This window comes from Salmo salar, chromosome ssa13, assembly GCF_905237065.1.
Source record: "Salmo salar chromosome ssa13, Ssal_v3.1, whole genome shotgun sequence".
In the NCBI taxonomy this organism is placed as follows: Eukaryota; Metazoa; Chordata; class Actinopteri; order Salmoniformes; family Salmonidae; genus Salmo; species Salmo salar.
The window spans coordinates 6,153,440-6,177,358 of NC_059454.1; the positions used below are offsets into that span (position 1 = coordinate 6,153,440).

General features: G+C 40.8%; 1 protein-coding gene across 6 annotated transcripts in view; it reads left to right on the forward strand.

Moving 5' to 3' along the window:
- The window catches only part of LOC106566350 (transcription factor E3), a 48,173-nt gene extending 25,186 nt beyond the window's left edge, over window positions 1-22,987 (forward strand). For all 6 annotated transcript variants that reach the window (XM_045692851.1, XM_045692848.1, XM_045692850.1 and 3 more), the window contains one exon: window positions 17,383-22,987. In XM_045692851.1, coding sequence (XP_045548807.1) covers window positions 17,383-17,841 — 459 coding nt within the window. In that variant the 3' untranslated portion in view covers window positions 17,842-22,987. The remainder of the gene's footprint in view (window positions 1-17,382) is intronic.
- Window positions 22,988-23,919: the final 932 nt, after the last annotated feature.

Here is a 23,919-nt window from a genome sequence, read left to right on the forward strand (position 1 = left end):
TGATACAGACAGTAACCTACGTATACAGGTGATACAGACAGTAACCTCACGTATACAGGTGATACAGACAGTAACCTCACGTATACAGGTGATACAGACAGTAACCTCACGTATACAGGTGATACAGACAGTAACCTCACGTATACAGGTGATACAGACAGTAACCTCACGTATACAGGTGATACAGACAGTAACCTACGTATACAGGTGATACAGACAGTAACCCACGTATACAGGTGATACAGACAGTAACCTACGTATACAGGTGATACTGACAGTAACCTACGTATACAGGTGATACAGACAGTAACTTACGTATACAGGTGATATTGACAGTAACCTACATATACAGGTGATACAGACAGTAACCTACGTATACAGGTGATACAGACAGTAACCTACGTATACAGGTGATACTGACAGTAACTTACGTATACAGGTGATACTGACAGTAACCTACTGCTACGTATACAGGTGATACTGACAGTAACTTACGTATACAGGTGATACTGACAGTAACCTACGTATACAGGTAATACTGACAGTAACCTACTGCTACGTATACAGGTAATACTGACAGTCATCTACGTATACAGCTAATACTGACAGTAACCTACGTATACAGGTAATACTGACAGTAACCTACTGCTACGTATACAGGTAATACTGACAGTAACCTACGTATACAGGTAATACTGACAGTAACCCACGTATACAGTTAATACTGACAGTAACCTACGTATACAGGTAATACTAACAGTAACCTACGTATACAGGTAATACTGACAGTAACCTACTGCTACGTATACAGGTAATACTGACAGTAACCTACGTATACAGGTATTACAGACAGTAACCTACGTATACAGGTAATACTGACAGTAACCTACGTATACAGGTGATACTGACAGTAACCTACGTATACAGGTGATACAGACAGTAACCTACGTATACAGGTGATACTGACAGTAACCTACGTATATAGGTGATACTGACAGTAACCTAATACTACGTATACAGGTAATACTGACAGTCACCTACGTACAGGTGATACTGACAGTAACCTACGTATACAGGTGATACTGACAGTAACTTACGTATACAGGTGATACTGACAGTAACCTACTGCTACGTATACAGGTGATACTGACAGTAACTTACGTATACAGGTGATATTGACAGTAACCTACGTATACAGGTAATACTGACAGTAACCTACTGCTACGTATACAGGTAATACTGACAGTCATCTACGTATACAGCTAATGCTGACAGTAACCTACGTATACAGGTAATACTGACAGTAACCTACTGCTACGTATACAGGTAATACTGACAGTAACCTACGTATACAGGTAATACTGACAGTAACCCACGTATACAGTTAATACTGACAGTAACCTACGTATACAGGTAATACTAACAGTAACCTACGTATACAGGTAATACTGACAGTAACCTACTGCTACGTATACAGGTAATACTGACAGTAACCTACGTATACAGGTATTACAGACAGTAACCTACGTATACAGGTAATACAGACAGTAACCTACGTATACAGGTAATACTGACAGTAACCTACGTATACAGGTGATACTGACAGTAACCTACGTATACAGGTGATACTGACAGTAACCTACGTATACAGGTGATACTGACAGTAACCTACGTATACAGGTGATACAGACAGTAACCTACGTATACAGGTGATACAGACAGTAACCTATGTATACAGGTGATACTGACAGTAACCTACGTATACAGGTGATACAGACAGTAACCTACGTATACAGGTGATACAGACAGTAACCTACGTATACAGGTGATACAGACAGTAACCTACGTATACAGGTGATACAGACAGTAACCTACGTATACAGGTGATACAGACAGTAACCTACGTATACAGGTGATACAGACAGTAACCTACGTATACAGGTGATACAGACAGTAACCTACGTATACAGGTGATACAGACAGTAACTTACGTATACAGGTGATACTGACAGTAACCTACAGCTACGTATACAGGTGATATTGACAGTAACCTACGTATACAGGTAATACTGACAGTCATCTACGTATACAGGTAATACTGACAGTAACCTACGTATACAGGTAATACTGACAGTAACCTACGTATACAGGTAATACTGACAGTAACCTACGTATACAGGTAATACTGACAGTAACCTACGTATACAGGTAATACTGACAGTAACCTACGTATACAGGTGATACTGACAGTAACCTACGTATACAGGTGATACTGACAGTAACCTACGTATACAGGTGATACTGACAGTAACCTACGTATATAGGTGATACTGACAGTAACCTACTGCTACGTATACAGGTAATACTGACAGTCATCTACGTATACAGGTGATACTGACAGTAACCTACTGCTACTTATACAGGTGATACTGACAGTAACCTACGTATACAGGTGATACTGACAGTAACTTACGTATACAGGTGATACTGACAGTAACCTACTGCTACGTATACAGGTGATATTGACAGTAACCTACGTATACAGGTAATACTGACAGTAACCTACTGCTACGTATACAGGTAATACTGACAGTAACCTACGTATACAGGTAATACTGACAGTAACCCACGTATACAGGTAATACTGACAGTAACCCACGTATACAGGTAATACTGACAGTAACCTACGTATACAGGTAATACTGACAGTAACCTACTGCTACGTATACAGGTAATACTGACAGTAACCTACTGCTACGTATACAGGTAATACTGACAGCAACCTACGTATACAGGTAATACAGACAGTAACCTACGTATACAGGTAATACTGACAGTAACCTACGTATACAGGTAATACTGACAGTAACCTACGTATACAGGTAATACTGACAGTAACCTACTGCTACGTATACAGGTAATACTGACAGTAACCTACGTATACAGGTAATACAGACAGTAACCTACGTATATAGGTGATACTGACAGTAACCTACGTATACAGGTGATACTGACAGTAACCTACGTATACAGGTGATACTGACAGTAACCTACGTATACAGGTGATACTGACAGTAACCTACGTATACAGGTGATACTGACAGTAACCTACGTATACAGGTAATACTGACAGTAACCTACGTATACAGGTAATACTGACAGTAACCTACTGCTACGTATACAGGTAATACTGACAGTAACCTACGTATACAGGTATTACAGACAGTAAACTACGTATACAGGTGATACTGACAGTAACCTACGTATACAGGTGATACTGACAGTAACCTACGTATACAGGTGATACTGACAGTAACCTACTGCTACGTATACAGGTGATACTGACAGTAACCTACGTATACAGGTGATACTGACAGTAACCTACGTATACAGGTAATACTGACAGTAACCTACTGCTATGTATACAGGTAATACTGACAGTCATCTACGTATACAGGTAATACTGACAGTCACCTACGTATACAGGTAATACTGACAGTCACCTACGTATACAGGTAATACTGACAGTCACCTACGTATACAGGTAATACTGACAGTCACCTACGTATACAGGTAATACTGACAGTCACCTACGTATACAGGTGATACTGACAGTCACCTACGTATACAGGTGATACTGACAGTAACCTACGTATACAGGTGATACTGACAGTAACCTACGTATACAGGTGATACTGACAGTAACCTACGTATACAGGTGATACTGACAGTAACCTACGTATACAGGTGATACTGACAGTAACCTACGTATACAGGTGATACTGACAGTAACCTACGTATACAGGTGATACTGACAGTAACCTACTGCTACGTATACAGGTGATACTGACAGTAACCTACGTATACAGGTGATACAGACAGTAACCTACGTATACAGGTAATACAGACAGTAACCTACGTATACAGGTAATACAGACAGTAACCTACGTATACAGGTGATACTGACAGTAACCTACTGCTACGTATACAGGTGATACTGACAGTAACCTACGTATACAGGTAATACTGACAGTAACCTACGTATACAGGTAATACTGACAGTAACCTACTGCTACGTATACAGGTAATACTGACAGTAACCTACGTATACAGGTATTACAGACAGTAACCTACGTATACAGGTAATACAGACAGTAACCTACGTATACAGGTAATACAGACAGTAACCTACGTATACAGGTAATACTGACAGTAACCTACGTATACAGGTGATACTGACAGTAACCTACGTATACAGGTGATACAGACAGTAACCTACGTATACAGGTGATACTGACAGTAACCTACGTATATAGGTGATACTGACAGTAACCTAATACTACGTATACAGGTAATACTGACAGTCATCTACGTATACAGGTGATACTGACAGTAACCTACGTATACAGGTGATACTGACAGTAACTTACGTATACAGGTGATACTGACAGTAACCTACTGCTACGTATACAGGTGATACTGACAGTAACTTACGTATACAGGTGATATTGACAGTAACCTACGTATACAGGTAATACTGACAGTAACCTACTGCTACGTATACAGGTAATACTGACAGTCATCTACGTATACAGGTAATACTGACAGTAACCTACGTATACAGGTAATACTGACAGTAACCTACTGCTACGTATACAGGTAATACTGACAGTAACCTACGTATACAGGTAATACTGACAGTAACCCACGTATACAGGTAATACTGACAGTAACCTACGTATACAGGTAATACTGACAGTAACCCACGTATACAGTTAATACTGACAGTAACCTACGTATACAGGTAATACTGACAGTAACCTACGTATACAGGTGATACTGACAGTAACCTACGTATACAGGTGATACTGACAGTAACCTACGTATACAGGTGATACAGACAGTAACCTACGTATACAGGTGATACAGACAGTAACCTACGTATACAGGTGATACAGACAGTAACCTACGTATACAGGTGATACAGACAGTAACCTACGTATACAGGTGATACAGACAGTAACCTACGTATACAGGTGATACAGACAGTAACCTACGTATACAGGTGATACAGACAGTAACCTACAGCTACGTATACAGGTGATATTGACAGTAACCTACGTATACAGGTAATACTGACAGTCATCTACGTATACAGGTAATACTGACAGTAACCTACGTATACAGGTAATACTGACAGTAACTTACGTATACAGGTAATACTGACAGTAACCTACGTATACAGGTAATACTGACAGTAACCTACGTATACAGGTGATACTGACAGTAACCTACGTATACAGGTGATACAGACAGTAACCTACGTATACAGGTGATACTGACAGTAACCTACGTATATAGGTGATACTGACAGTAACCTACTGCTACGTATACAGGTAATACTGACAGTCATCTACGTATACAGGTGATACTGACAGTAACCTACTGCTACTTATACAGGTGATACTGACAGTAACCTACGTATACAGGTGATACTGACAGTAACTTACGTATACAGGTGATACTGACAGTAACCTACTGCTACGTATACAGGTGATACTGACAGTAACTTACGTATACAGGTGATATTGACAGTAACCTACGTATACAGGTAATACTGACAGTAACCTACTGCTACGTATACAGGTAATACTGACAGTAACCTACGTATACAGGTAATACTGACAGTAACCCACGTATACAGGTAATACTGACAGTAACCCACGTATACAGGTAATACTGACAGTAACCTACTGCTACGTATACAGGTAATACTGACAGTAACCTACTGCTACGTATACAGGTAATACTGACAGTAACCTACGTATACAGGTAATACAGACAGTAACCTACGTATACAGGTAATACTGACAGTAACCTACGTATACAGGTAATACTGACAGTAACCTACGTATACAGGTAATACTGACAGTAACCTACTGCTACGTATACAGGTAATACTGACAGTAACCTACGTATACAGGTAATACAGACAGTAACCTACGTATATAGGTGATACTGACAGTAACCTACGTATACAGGTGATACTGACAGTAACCTACGTATACAGGTGATACTGACAGTAACCTACGTATACAGGTGATACTGACAGTAACCTCACGTATACAGGTGATACTGACAGTAACCTCACGTATACAGGTAATACTGACAGTAACCTACATATACAGGTAATACTGACAGTAACCTACTGCTACGTATACAGGTAATACTGACAGTAACCTACGTATACAGGTATTACAGACAGTAAACTCACGTATACAGGTGATACTGACAGTAACCTCACGTATACAGGTGATACTGACAGTAACCTACGTATACAGGTGATACTGACAGTAACCTGCTGCTACGTATACAGGTGATACTGACAGTAACCTACGTATACAGGTGATACTGACAGTAACCTACGTATACAGGTAATACTGACAGTAACCTACTGCTATGTATACAGGTAATACTGACAGTAATCTACGTATACAGGTAATACTGACAGTCACCTACGTATACAGGTAATACTGACAGTCACCCTACGTATACAGGTAATACTGACAGTCACCTACGTATACAGGTAATACTGACAGTCACCTACGTATACAGGTAATACTGACAGTCACCTACGTATACAGGTGATACTGACAGTAACCTACGTATACAGGTGATACTGACAGTAACCTACGTATACAGGTGATACTGACAGTAACCTACGTATACAGGTGATACTGACAGTAACCTACGTATACAGGTGATACTGACAGTAACCTACTGCTACGTATACAGGTAATACTGACAGTAACCTACGTATACAGGTGATACAGACAGTAACCTACGTATACAGGTGATACAGACAGTAACCTACGTATACAGGTAATACAGACAGTAACCTACGTATACAGGTGATACTGACAGTAACCTACTGCTACGTATACAGGTGATACTGACAGTAACCTACGTATACAGGTAATACTGACAGTAACCTACGTATACAGGTAATACTGACAGTAACCTACTGCTACGTATACAGGTAATACTGACAGTAACCTACGTATACAGGTATTACAGACAGTAACCTACGTATACAGGTAATACAGACAGTAACCTACGTATACAGGTAATACTGACAGTAACCTACGTATACAGGTGATACTGACAGTAACCTACGTATACAGGTGATACTGACAGTAACCTACGTATACAGGTGATACTGACAGTAACCTACGTATACAGGTAATACTGACAGTAACCTACGTATACAGGTAATACTGACAGTAACCTACTGCTACGTATACAGGTAATACTGACAGTAACCTACGTATACAGGTATTACAGACAGTAACCTACGTATACAGGTAATACAGACAGTAACCTACGTATACAGGTAATACTGACAGTAACCTACGTATACAGGTAATACTGACAGTAACCCACGTATACAGGTAATACTGACAGTAACCCACGTATACAGGTAATACTGACAGTAACCTACTGCTACGTATACAGGTAATACTGACAGTAACCTACTGCTACGTATACAGGTAATACTGACAGTAACCTACGTATACAGGTAATACAGACAGTAACCTACGTATACAGGTAATACTGACAGTAACCTACGTATACAGGTAATACTGACAGTAACCTACGTATACAGGTAATACTGACAGTAACCTACGTATACAGGTAATACTGACAGTAACCTACGTATACAGGTAATACTGACAGTAACCCACGTATACAGGTAATACTGACAGTAACCTACTGCTACGTATACAGGTAATACTGACAGTAACCTGCTGCACGTATACAGGTAATACTGACAGTAACCTACGTATACAGGTAATACAGACAGTAACCTACGTATACAGGTAATACTGACAGTAACCTACGTATACAGGTAATACTGACAGTAACCTACGTATACAGGTAATACTGACAGTAACCTACTGCTACGTATACAGGTAATACTGACAGTAACCTACGTATACAGGTAATACAGACAGTAACCTACGTATATAGGTGATACTGACAGTAACCTACGTATACAGGTGATACTGACAGTAACCTACGTATACAGGTGATACTGACAGTAACCTACGTATACAGGTGATACTGACAGTAACCTACGTATACAGGTGATACTGACAGTAACCTACGTATACAGGTAATACTGACAGTAACCTACATATACAGGTAATACTGACAGTAACCTACTGCTACGTATACAGGTAATACTGACAGTAACCTACGTATACAGGTATTACAGACAGTAAACTACGTATACAGGTGATACTGACAGTAACCTACGTATACAGGTGATACTGACAGTAACCTACGTATACAGGTGATACTGACAGTAACCTACTGCTACGTATACAGGTGATACTGACAGTAACCTACGTATACAGGTGATACTGACAGTAACCTACGTATACAGGTAATACTGACAGTAACCTACTGCTATGTATACAGGTAATACTGACAGTCATCTACGTATACAGGTAATACTGACAGTCACCTACGTATACAGGTAATACTGACAGTCACCTACGTATACAGGTAATACTGACAGTCACCTACGTATACAGGTAATACTGACAGTCACCTACGTATACAGGTAATACTGACAGTCACCTACGTATACAGGTGATACTGACAGTCACCTACGTATACAGGTGATACTGACAGTAACCTACGTATACAGGTGATACTGACAGTAACCTACGTATACAGGTGATACTGACAGTAACCTACGTATACAGGTAATACTGACAGTAACCTATGTATACAGGTAATACTGACAGTAACCTACTGCTACGTATACAGGTAATACTGACAGTAACCTACGTATACAGGTATTACAGACAGTAACCTACGTATACAGGTAATACAGACAGTAACCTACGTATACAGGTAATACTGACAGTAACCTACGTATACAGGTAATACTGACAGTAACCCACGTATACAGGTAATACTGACAGTAACCCACGTATACAGGTAATACTGACAGTAACCTACCGCTACGTATACAGGTAATACTGACAGTAACCTCTGCTACGTATACAGGTAATACTGACAGTAACCTACGTATACAGGTAATACAGACAGTAACCTACGTATACAGGTAATACTGACAGTAACCTACGTATACAGGTAATACTGACAGTAACCTACGTATACAGGTAATACTGACAGTAACCTACGTATACAGGTAATACTGACAGTAACCCACGTATACAGGTAATACTGACAGTAACCTACTGCTACGTATACAGGTAATACTGACAGTAACCTACTGCTACGTATACAGGTAATACTGACAGTAACCTACGTATACAGGTAATACAGACAGTAACCTACGTATACAGGTAATACTGACAGTAACCTACGTATACAGGTAATACTGACAGTAACCTACTGCTACGTATACAGGTAATACTGACAGTAACCTACGTATACAGGTAATACTGACAGTAACCTACGTATATAGGTGATACTGACAGTAACCTACGTATACAGGTGATACTGACAGTAACCTACGTATACAGGTGATACTGACAGTAACCTACGTATACAGGTGATACTGACAGTAACCTACGTATACAGGTGATACTGACAGTAACCTACGTATACAGGTAATACTGACAGTAACCTACATATACAGGTAATACTGACAGTAACCTACTGCTACGTATACAGGTAATACTGACAGTAACCTACGTATACAGGTATTACAGACAGTAAACTCACGTATACAGGTGATACTGACAGTAACCTACGTATACAGGTGATACTGACAGTAACCTACGTATACAGGTGATACTGACAGTAACCTACTGCTACGTATACAGGTGATACTGACAGTAACCTACGTATACAGGTGATACTGACAGTAACCTACGTATACAGGTAATACTGACAGTAACCTACTGCTATGTATACAGGTAATACTGACAGTCATCTACGTATACAGGTAATACTGACAGTCACCTACGTATACAGGTAATACTGACAGTCACCTACGTATACAGGTAATACTGACAGTCACCTACGTATACAGGTAATACTGACAGTCACCTACGTATACAGGTAATACTGACAGTCACCTACGTATACAGGTGATACTGACAGTAACCTACGTATACAGGTGATACTGACAGTAACCTACGTATACAGGTGATACTGACAGTAACCTACGTATACAGGTGATACTGACAGTAACCTACGTATACAGGTGATACTGACAGTAACCTACGTATACAGGTGATACTGACAGTAACCTACTGCTACGTATACAGGTAATACTGACAGTAACCTACGTATACAGGTGATACAGACAGTAACCTACGTATACAGGTGATACAGACAGTAACCTACGTATACAGGTAATACAGACAGTAACCTACGTATACAGGTAATACAGACAGTAACCTACGTATACAGGTGATACTGACAGTAACCTACTGCTACGTATACAGGTGATACTGACAGTAACCTACGTATACAGGTAATACTGACAGTAACCTACGTATACAGGTAATACTGACAGTAACCTACTGCTACGTATACAGGTAATACTGACAGTAACCTACGTATACAGGTATTACAGACAGTAACCTACGTATACAGGTAATACAGACAGTAACCTACGTATACAGGTAATACTGACAGTAACCTACGTATACAGGTGATACTGACAGTAACCTCACGTATACAGGTGATACTGACAGTAACCTCACGTATACAGGTGATACTGACAGTAACCTCACGTATACAGGTAATACTGACAGTAACCTCGCGATACAGGTAATACTGACAGTAACCCACGTATACAGGTAATACTGACAGTAACCTACTGCTACGTATACAGGTAATACTGACAGTAACCTACGTATACAGGTAATACAGACAGTAACCTACGTATACAGGTAATACTGACAGTAACCTACGTATACAGGTAATACTGACAGTAACCTACGTATACAGGTGATACTGACAGTAACCTACGTATACAGGTGATACTGACAGTAACCTACGTATACAGGTGATACAGACAGTAACCTACGTATACAGGTGATACAGACAGTAACCTACGTATACAGGTGATACAGACAGTAACCTACGTATACAGGTGATACAGACAGTAACCTACGTATACAGGTAATACTGACAGTAACCTACGTATACAAGTAACACTGACAGTAACCTACTGCTTTGTATACAGGTAATACTGACAGTAACCTACGTATACAGGTAATACTGACAGTAACCTACTGCTACGTATACAGGTAATACTGACAGTAACCTACGTATACAGGTATTACAGACAGTAACCTACGTATACAGGTAATACAGACAGTAACCTACGTATACAGGTAATACTGACAGTAACCTACGTATACAGGTGATACTGACAGTAACCTACGTATACAGGTGATACTGACAGTAACCTACTGCTACGTATACAGGTGATACTGACAGTAACTTACGTATACAGGTGATATTGACAGTAACCTACGTATACAGGTAATACTCACAGTAACCTACTGCTACGTATACAGGTAATACTGACAGTCATCTACGTATACAGGTAATACTGACAGTAACCTACGTATACAGGTAATACTGACAGTAACCTACTGCTACGTATACAGGTAATACTGACAGTAACCTACGTATACAGGTAATACTGACAGTAACCTACGTATACAGGTAATACTGACAGTAACCTACGTATACAGGTAATACTGACAGTAACCTACGTATACAGGTGATACTGACAGTAACCTACGTATACAGGTGATACTGACAGTAACCTACTGCTACGTATACAGGTGATACTGACAGTAACCTACGTATACAGGTGATACTGACAGTAACCTACGTATACAGGTAATACTGACAGTAACCTACTGCTACGTATACAGGTAATACTGACAGTAACCTACGTATACAAGTAACACTGACAGTAACCTACTGCTACGTATACAGGTAATACTGACAGTAACCTACGTATACAGGTGATACAGACAGTAACCTACGTATACAGGTGATACAGACAGTAACCTACGTATACAGGTAATACAGACAGTAACCTACGTATACAGGTAATACAGACAGTAACCTACGTATACAGGTGATACTGACAGTAACCTACTGCTACGTATACAGGTGATACTGACAGTAACCTACGTATACAGGTAATACTGACAGTAACCTACGTATACAGGTAATACTGACAGTAACCTACTGCTACGTATACAGGTAATACTGACAGTAACCTACTGCTACGTATACAGGTAATACTGACAGTAATCTACGTATACAAGTAACACTGACAGTAACCTACTGCTACGTATACAGGTAATACTGACAGTAACCTACGTATACAGGTGATACAGACAGTAACCTACGTATACAGGTAATACAGACAGTAACCTACGTATACAGGTAATACAGACAGTAACCTACGTATACAGGTGATACTGACAGTAACCTACTGCTACGTATACAGGTGATACTGACAGTAACCTACGTATACAGGTAATACTGACAGTAACCTACGTATACAGGTAATACTGACAGTAACCTACGTATACAGGTGATACTGACAGTAACCTACGTATACATGTGATACTGACAGTAACCTACGTATACAGGTAATACAGATAGTAACCTACGTATACAGGTAATACAGACAGTAACCTACGTATACAGGTAATACAGACAGTAACCTACGTATACAGGTAATACAGACAGTAACCTACTGCTACGTATACAGGTGATACTGACAGTAACCTACGTATACAGGTAATACTGACACTAACCTACGTATACAGGTGATACTGACAGTAACCTACGTATACAGGTGATACAGACAGTAACCTACGTATACAGGTGATACTGACAGTAACCTACGTATACAGGTGATACTGACAGTAACCTACGCATACAGGTGATACAGACAGTAACCTACGTATACAGGTGATACTGACAGTAACCTACTGCTACGTATACAGGTGATACTGACAGTAACTTACGTATACAGGTGATATTGACAGTAACCTACGTATACAGGTAATACTGACAGTAACCTACTGCTACGTATACAGGTAATACTGACAGTCATCTACGTATACAGGTAATACTGACAGTAACCTACGTATACAGGTGATACTGACAGTAACCTACGTATACAGGTGATACTGACAGTAACCTACGTATACAGGTGATACTGACAGTAACCTACGTATACAGGTAATACTGACAGTAACCTACGTATACAGGTAATACTGACAGTAACCTACTGCTACGTATACAGGTAATACTGACAGTAACCTACGTATACAGGTATTACAGACAGTAACCTACGTATACAGGTAATACAGACAGTAACCTACGTATACAGGTAATACTGACAGTAACCTACGTATACAGGTAATACTGACAGTAACCTACGTATACAGGTAATACTGACAGTAACCTACGTATACAAGTGATACTCACAGTAACCTACGTATACAGGTGATACTGACAGTAACCTACGTATACAGGTGATACTGACAGTAACCTACGTATACAGGTGATACTGACAGTAACCTACGTATACAGGTGATACTGACAGTAACCTACGTATACAGGTGATACAGACAGTAACCTACGTATACAGGTGATACAGACAGTAACCTAAGTATACAGGTGATACAGACAGTAACCTACGTATACAGGTGATACAGACAGTAACCTACGTATACAGGTGATACTGACAGTAACCTACGTATACAGGTGATACTGACAGTAACCTACGTATACAGGTAATACTGACAGTAACCTACGTATACAAGTAACACTGACAGTAACCTACTGCTTTGTATACAGGTAATACTGACAGTAACCTACGTATACAGGTAATACTGACAGTAACCTACGTATACAGGTAATACTGACAGTAACCTACTGCTACGTATACAGGTAATACTGACAGTAACCTACGTATACAGGTAATACTGACAGTAACCTACTGCTACGTATACAGGTAATACTGACAGTAACCTACGTATACAGGTATTACAGACAGTAACCTACGTATACAGGTAATACAGACAGTAACCTACGTATACAGGTAATACTGACAGTAACCTACGTATACAGGTGATACTGACAGTAACCTACGTATACAGGTGATACTGACAGTAACCTACGTATACAGGTGATACTGACAGTAACCTACGTATACAGGTAATACTGACAGTAACCTCACGTATACAGGTAATACTGACAGTAACCTACTGCTACGTATACAGGTAATACTGACAGTAACCTCACGTATACAGGTATTACAGACAGTAACCTACGTATACAGGTAATACAGACAGTAACCCTACGTATACAGGTAATACTGACAGTAACCTCACGTATACAGGTGATACTGACAGTAACCTACTGCCACGTATACAGGTGATACTGACAGTAACCTACGTATACAGGTGATATTGACAGTAACCTACGTATACAGGTAATACTGACAGTAACCTACTGCTACGTATACAGGTAATACTGACAGTCATCTACGTATACAGGTAATACTGACAGTAACCTACGTATACAGGTAATACTGACAGTAACCTACTGCTACGTATACAGGTAATACTGACAGTAACCTACGTATACAGGTAATACTGACAGTAACCTACGTATACAGGTAATACTGACAGTAACCTACTGCTACGTATACAGGTAATACTGACAGTAACCTACGTATACAGGTATTACAGACAGTAACCTACGTATACAGGTAATACAGACAGTAACCTACGTATACAGGTAATACAGACAGTAACCTACGTATACAGGTAATACAGACAGTAACCTACGTATACAGGTAATACAGACAGTAACCTACGTATACAGGTAATACAGACAGTAACCTACGTATACAGGTAATACTGACAGTAACCTACGTATACAGGTGATACTGACAGTAACCTACGTATACAGGTGATACTGACAGTAACCTACGTATACAGGTGATACTGACAGTGACCTACGTATACAGGTGATACTGACAGTGACCTACGTATACAAGTGATACTGACAGTAACCTACGTATACAGGTGATACTGACAGTAACCTACGTATACAGGTAATACAGACAGTAACCTACGTATACAGGTGATACTGACAGTAACCTACTGCTACGTATACAGGTGATACTGACAGTAACCTACGTATACAGGTGATACTGACAGTAACCTACGTATACAGGTAATACTGACAGTAACCTACTGCTACGTATACAGGTAATACTGACAGTAATCTACGTATACAAGTAACACTGACAGTAACCTACTGCTACGTATACAGGTAATGCTGACAGTAACCTACCTTTACAGGTGATACAGACAGTAACCTACGTATACAGGTAATACAGACAGTAACCTACGTATACAGGTAATACAGACAGTAACCTACGTATACAGGTGATACTGACAGTAACCTACTGCTACGTATACAGGTGATACTGACAGTAACCTACGTATACAGGTAATACTGACAGTAACCTACGTATACAGGTGATACTGACAGTAACCTACGTATACAGGTGATACTGACAGTAACCTACGTATACAGGTGATACAGACAGTAACCTACGTATACAGGTGATACAGACAGTAACCTACGTATACAGGTGATACAGACAGTAACCTACGTATACAGGTAATACAGACAGTAACCTACGTATACAGGTAATACAGACAGTAACCTACGTATACAGGTGATACTGACAGTAACCTACTGCTACGTATACAGGTGATACTGACAGTAACCTACGTATACAGGTAATACTGACAGTAACCTACGTATACAGGTAATACTGACAGTAACCTACTGCTACGTATACAGGTAATACTGACAGTAACCTACGTATACAGGTATTACAGACAGTAACCTACGTATACAGGTAATACAGACAGTAACCTACGTATACAGGTAATACTGACAGTAACCTACGTATACAGGTGATACTGACAGTAACCTACGTATACAGGTGATACTGACAGTAACCTACGTATACAGGTGATACTGACAGTAACCTACGTATACAGGTAATACAGACAGTAACCTACGTATACAGGTAATACAGACAGTAACCTACGTATACAGGTGATACTGACAGTAACCTACTGCTACGTATACAGGTGATACTGACAGTAACCTACGTATACAGGTAATACTGACAGTAACCTACGTATACAGGTAATACAGACAGTAACCTACGTATACAGGTAATACTGACAGTAACCTACGTATACAGGTGATACTGACAGTAACCTACGTATACAGGTGATACTGACAGTAACCTACGTATACAGGTGATACTGACAGTAACCTACGTATACAGGTGATACTGACAGTAACCTACGTATACAGGTGATACTGACAGTAACCTACGTATACAGGTGATACTGACAGTAACCTACGTATACAGGTGATACAGACAGTAACCTACGTATACAGGTGATACAGACAGTAACCTACGTATACAGGTGATACAGACAGTAACCTACGTATACAGGTGATACTGACAGTAACCTACGTATACAGGTGATACTGACAGTAACCTACGTATACAGGTGATACTGACAGTAACCTACGTATACAGGTGATACTGACAGTAACCTACGTATACAGGTGATTCTGACATAACCTACGTATACAGGTGATACTGACAGTAACCTACGTATACAGGTGATACTGACAGTAACCTACGTGTACAGGTGATACTGACAGTAACCTACGTGTACAGGTGATACAGACAGTAACCTACGTGTACAGGTGATACAGACAGTAACCTACGTATACAGGTGATACAGACAGTAACCTACGTATACAGTTAATACTGACAGTAACCTACGTATACAGGTAATACTCACATCTAGGTAGACTGGGAGTGAAGGTTTAGGTTCGGGAGACTGGGAGGGAAAGGGTTTGGGCTAAGGAGATGTAGACCAGACTAATCCTACTGCTTCGAAATCAAGTTAGAAAGATTTTCCTCTTGTGTGAGAAAGTAAATCAATCAGTGTACAGCAAGGAAGTCCAGTAATTGCTTCAGTGTGATATTGGCATGTTTCTTTCATGTCTCTTTGCAAGGTAAATGGTAAATTGTCTCAGGGAAAAATCAATCAACTCTGGCGTCCCCCAGGGCAGTGTTCCAGGGCCTCTACTATTTCTACTGTACTATAATTAAGCAGTAAGGTAATAAGGCGTGAGAACCTGTGCATTAATAATCATACCTAAGGGCTGTTCTTATGCTTGACGCCAATAGTTTAAGTGTTGACTATTGTTGTCTGTTGTTTCTCTCAACAGGAGCTCGAGATACAGGCCCGCCTCCACGGCCTCTCCACCCCCGCCTCTTCCTCCCAAGGCAGCTCCTCCTCACACCTAAGCCTATCACAGTCCCTGGACCCCAGCACAGGCGACGCCCTCTCCAGGACCCTCCTCTCCCTGAGTGGTGGCCAAGGCCTCCAGGCCGCCTCCCCCCCCTTCCTGTCTCCTCCCCCCTCTGCCTCTCCGGTTGGTCTGATGACTATGGGCAGCCCGTTAGATCTGGACTCTCTGAGCTTCTCTGACCTGGATGACCCGTCGGCCGCAGCCTTCCACGCCTCCCTGCTGCCGGACATGGGTCTGGGGGACATCCTGATGGACGACAGGGGGCTGGGGATGTCCTCTGTTGGGGGCAGAGACCCCCTGCTCTCCTCCGTCTCCCCAGGAGTCTCCAAGACCTCTAGTCGCAGGAGCAGCTTCAGCATGGAGGAAGATTTGTGACTGATATAAAGGGACTCTAGATCCTAATCCATAGCCCCTACGCCCTAGACCCTACCCTACTAGGCAGGAACATAATCAGCATGGAGGATAGACCTGTGACTGGGCTGAGTCCCAAACCAACTCCTAGACCCTACATCCTAGACTAAACCCTATACCCTTAGACAGTTAATGTAGATCTGAGAGAATTGGAAAATAGTAATCATGGCAAAACATTCCAGCCAGTAGAATCATACCAGAGTGTTTATATCAATCCTCCATCCTTTTCAGATTTACAGGAGCGACTGGAGAGTTTTTTTGGGGATTCAGCAGGAGAGGGTTCAGGATTTACTGCTTATTGTCTTCTGGTTCTAGGAATCTTCCAACTGGGATTTCTGGAGAAAAAAAAAAACTAAAAAAACATGGGAATTTTGGGAAAGTTGAAGGGAATTTTTGCCACCCTAATTTTAGTTTATTCTAGACTAGAATGTCTAGAAAGAATTCCGGGTCCCTGTGGTGATGACGGAATCCATTGCAGCACTCCAAATATTTTATCTCCATGCTTGTAAAAAAATAACCCAGATATAGAATAGATCTATGGAGTTGAGCTGTTCTATAGCATTAAGAGATCAACATGAATTGTAGACTATTTGTAAAGATACACGTTTCTTAGGTACGAACCTATTATAGTTCTGTGAATAGTAATTATGATAGAGGTAGATATTTATATGGGGGAAGGAGACAGGGATACTGGAGTGATGGAAGTAGATATGTATAGTGGGAAGGAGACAGGGATACTGGAGTGATGGAGGTAGATATTTATATGGGGGAAGGAGACGGGGATACTGGAGTGATGGAGGTAGATATGTATAAGGGGAAGGGGACAGGGATACTGGAGTGATGGAGGTAGATATGTATAGGGGGAAGGGGACAGGGATACTGGAGTGATGGAGGTAGATATGTATATGGGGAAGGGGACAGGGATACTGGAGTGATGGAGGTAGATATGTATAGGGGTAAGGTGACTAGGCAACAGGATATATAATAAACAGAGTAGTGGCAGCTTGTATGTGAGTGTGAGTGTGTAGAGTCATAAATGTATGGGTATATTATGTGTTGGAGTGACAGTGTGTAGACTAAACAGGGCCCTGTGACATTGTGCATAGAGACTGAAATAAAAGGGTAAACTCAATCCGTGTAGCTATTTAGTTAGCTATTTATCAGTCGTATTGTTTGGGGATAGAAGCTGTTCAAGAGCCTGTTGGTGTAAGACCTGATGCACCGGTACCTCTTGCCGTGCAGCGGCAGAGAAAAATAGTCTGTGGCTTGGATGGTTGAGGTCTTTGACGATTTTCCGGGCCTTTCTTTTCAAACCCTCTGATATAGAGGTCCTGGATGGCAGGGAGCCCAGTCCCAGTGATGTACTGGGCTGTCCGCACCACCCTCTGATATAGAGGTCCTGGATGGCAGGGAGCCCAGTCCCAGTGATGTACTGGGCTGTCCGCACCACCCTCTGTAGCGCTGTGCGATCAAGGGCGGTGCTATTGCCATATCACGTAGGGGAAGAGGCACTGTCACGCCTTCTTCACGACTGCGTGTGTGTTTTGGACCATTTTAAGTCTTTTTAGTGATTTAGACACCGAGGAATATGAAGCTGTCTACCTGCTCCATTGCCGCTCCGTCTGTGGATGGGGGCGTTCTTGTTTCCTGTCGATGTGGAAGAGGGGCGTTCTTGTTTCCTGTCGATGTGGATGGGGGCGTTCTTGTTTCCTGTAGTCCACAATCAGCTCCTTGGTCTTACTGACATTCAGGAAGAGGTTGTTTTTCCGGCACCAAATTGCCAGGTCTCTGACCTCCCTTTTAGACTGACTCATCGTTGGAGTCGTGCGTGGCCGCACAGTTGTGGATGAATAGGGAGTACAGGAGGGGACTAAGCACACACCCCTGTGGGGCCCCCCGTGTTGAGGGTCAGCGTGGCGGAGAGGATGTTGCCTACACTCACCACCTGGGATCGGCTCGTCAGGAAGTCCAGGATCAAGTTACAGAGGAAAGTGTTCAGACCCAGAGTCCTGAGCTGGGTGACAAGCTTGGAGGGGACAATGGTGTTGAGCGCAGAGCTGTAGTAAATGAACAGGATTCTCTCATAGGGTGCCATTTATAACGATTATAGTGAAGCACCTTTTATTGGTAAACATGTTGTATAATCCAGTTGAACGTTGTGTGTTGGTATGCTATTAAAGTGTGTCAAGAGTCACTCAGGAAAACTAGGCTGAGCAGCCAGCCGTACAGTAGACTAAACAGCTACAATACTGTGTTTGTCGGCACATTGTTCTATAGTCCTCAATAGCAAGACCGTTAAGAGTGGCTCTCAACTTTATCTACAAGGTTTTATCACTCTGTGTTCCTGCCTCTCTGTGTGTTCCTGCCTCTCTGTGTGTTCCTGCCTCTCTGTGTTCCATCCTGGGTCAATTCAGTTCAGGAATTCAGGAATAAAAATGTAAAAAACTCACAGAATGCGATGAGACATTTAAAAAAATATATATGTATTAAAGCTGCAATATGTCACTTTTTTGGGCGACCTGACCAAATGCACATAGAAATGTGAGTTATAGATTTGTCATTCTCATTGAAAGCAAGTCTTAAGAAGCGGTAGATCTGTTCTATGTGCACTATTTCTATGCTTCCTATTCTTAAGTTTCGGGGGGGTTTTTGCATCTTTTACATTCATTCATACTATGACAGATACTTAACATTGTTTTATGTTTGTTTATTTAGCCTGTTTCCAACCTCCGTATATGCTGCGTTTCACCCATAAGAGTTAGAGGACTATTGATAGATATAACCCGTAATGACACAGATACAAAGACGAGTCATCTATCTAACTCTATGGGTTCAGTCTGGAGTTTATTAAAAAAATATATATATATATATATAACCCATGGGCTGGATGACCGCTGACTATTGTGCACATTTTACTCTGTCATTTATTTTCATAGAAAAGCAATATACCTGTATGTGGTTGAGTAGAATTGAGTATAGTCACTTATCATTACAGCCCTGTAAGATACTACAGTATATGGATAAAGCATTAGGGAATGATGGTGAATAATGTGTTTTATAACTGCAGTTTAGGTTCTGCCATATGCATATTACATCTGTATTGTGTTTACTTTATGTATGTAAATAGAAATGGTATATAATAACTCGATATAGCATAATGTTCTGGAACAATACATTTATTAACAAATATTTTCTGTGTAATGTACACATTATATGCCATATATTATGTAAAAAACATTGCATATATTTGACCTTAATTTGTTTTTGTTTTTTATGAAATATATAGTTTTTATCATTTTCTTTTTAAATATATGTGACTCTGAGGGTGTGTGTGTGTGTGTGTGTGTGTGTGTGTGTGTGTGTGTGTATCATGCATAAATGCTGCTCATTTCAACTGAGGGGATTCTATGTCTGATAGTCTAATATACAGTTTTCTATCTCTGGTAGAGCAATGCAGGTTTATATCTCCCCTGGCAGAGCAATGCAGAAGTCAATAGCCATTCAGCAGTAGTCAGTTCCTGGTCACTTTTACTGTTCAGTGATTGGCTAGCAGCTCAATACAGTCTTGCAGCTCTTTTGTGAGGATATGACTGCATGGATACGTCCCAAATGGTACCCTATTCCCTTTATAGTGCCCTACTTTTGCTCAGAGCCCAAATGGCACCCTATTCCCTTTATAGCGTCCTACTTTTGCTCAGAGCCCAAATGGCACCCTATTCCCTTTATAGTGCCCTACTTTTGACCAGAGCCCTGTGGGGAATTAACCTGGAGAAATCCAGTCAGTTTTGAGCTAACATTCCTCTCCTTAACACTCCTTGTCATGGCAATTTTCTTTTTTTGGGGGGGGGAGGGATTACACGAGTGTACAAGGAGTGGAATGTTAGCACAAAACAGGTTCTGGATTTCAGGCTTATGGCGAATTAGGTGTCATTTGAGACGTAGTCCATGTCTTTCCTCTCTACACATCCTACTGGCAAACACTCAGTAGCAAACTATGGAAGATTTGGCTGAGATATACACTGAGTATACCTAACATTAAGAACACCTTCCTAACATTGCTTTGTACCCCCTTTTGCCCTCAGAACAGCCTCAATTCGTCAGGGCATGGACTCTACAAGGTGTTGAAAGCATTCCACAGGGATGCTGGCCCATGTTGACTCCAATGCTTCCCACATTTGTGTCAAGTTGGCTGGATGTCCTTTGGGGTGGTGGTCCATTCTTGAGACACACGGGGAAACTGTTGAGTGAAAAACCCAGCAGCGTTGCAGTTCTTGACAAGTTGGTGCGCCTGGCATCTACTACCATACCCCGTTTAAAGGCACTTCAATATTTTGTCTTGCCCATTCACCCTCTGAATGGTGCACATACACAATTAATGTCTCAATTTTCTCAAGGCTTAAAAATCCTTCTTTAACCTGTCTCCTCCCCTTCATCTACATTTTTACAAGTAACATCAATAAGGGATCATAGCTTTCACCTGGATTCACCTGGTCAGTTTGTCATGGAAAGAGCAGGTGTTCTTCATGTTTTGTATACTCAGTGTATATAAAACTGTCTCGGTTCAATGTCACTCAATCATGACAAATATAATAGTATAAGATAAGTATAATCAGTCTCACAGCTTCTCCATGTCAGATATTTTTTTGCTTTTCAAAGCAAAACAAACACAGTCTTGTTATAATTTGTTTTCCAAGTTATTTTATTTGACACATTTCAGTTTGTCAATGTGATATGTTTGGTTGTACTGTAGGTGTATACAGCAATAACCAGACACAGGAAAAACCAGTTAAGTGTCATGTTAATCAAGAAAACAAACCCTCCAGTCACTGTTGATGATTGGTCTTCATCAGAATACACACACACACACACACACACACACACACACATCAGATCACATCAGATCAGGATACACAAGTCACTCTCTGTAGAAATGGGATCATGAAAGGGATGTTTACTCCTCGTCAACAACATTGTCATATTGCATGTAGTCTTATGTTTTACATATTGTTTTCTTTCACCTCTTTAGAAAACTAAGAATCATACTTATGATTGTTTCATTTTTAATAATCATCTTTGTTAAATAATGATAAACATTTCATAAAAACCCAAACAGCTGTTTTGTGTTTTTTTTCCTGATGTTGTTACCCTCATTTGACCCCCTATTCTTCATGTACTGCACTACTCTGGTCAAAAGTAGTGTGCTACAGATGTCGGATCCTAATATGACCCATTTCGTCGCAGGATGAAAATAATCCTACAGCAGGAGGATTTGAATAACTATTGCAAATGTATAATCGCAGCCCAAAGGGGCAGCTGGAAGCAGTGTTTTGTAGGCTATACAATGCAGTACCGTATCTAGGGGGCTATGACTTCGAGAGAAGTCTCTGCAAACCAACCGACCTCATACCATCAAGTATTTTCATGGCATGCTAGAGCATTGTGAACTGTTGTAACACAAGTGGTCTGAGCAGCACACTTCAGCTGTGAGCATCATGAGTTCTCACACCCAGTGCTGGGCAATCGTTTTTCACACTTTGTATCAATGAAAACGAATGTTGTTGTAGCACACTGTTATCATCTAACCAGGGGCGGAAATCCCGGGGGGGACGGGGGGGACACGACCCCCCCATCCTGGGAAAAATATGATTTGTCCCCCCCAATATATCACTGAAACATAACTATGTAATTTAAATAATATTAATAATACGCAATGAAAGCAATTGTGCTGATTAGACACTTAATAGCGCGTTTTTAAGTTTCAAAAGATTGCAACCCCCCCACCCTTTGCCTCACATTGGTTTGATCCACTGCCAGTTCCTTAGCTTGCTAGGTAACAGAGGTCGTATCTACTGTCTGAAAGGCACTCAATGCACGTAACTGACGTGAGGTTAATCCAGTCAATCGCGCACACACACTAGCTGAATATGCGGAGCTAGCGCGCAAATATGAACTATTAAGCTAGCTAGTACCTATTCCATTTATGTGGCGTCGTCAAAAATGGAATCAGCATGCAGATGATGTAAGTTAGTGCTTCAAAGTCCC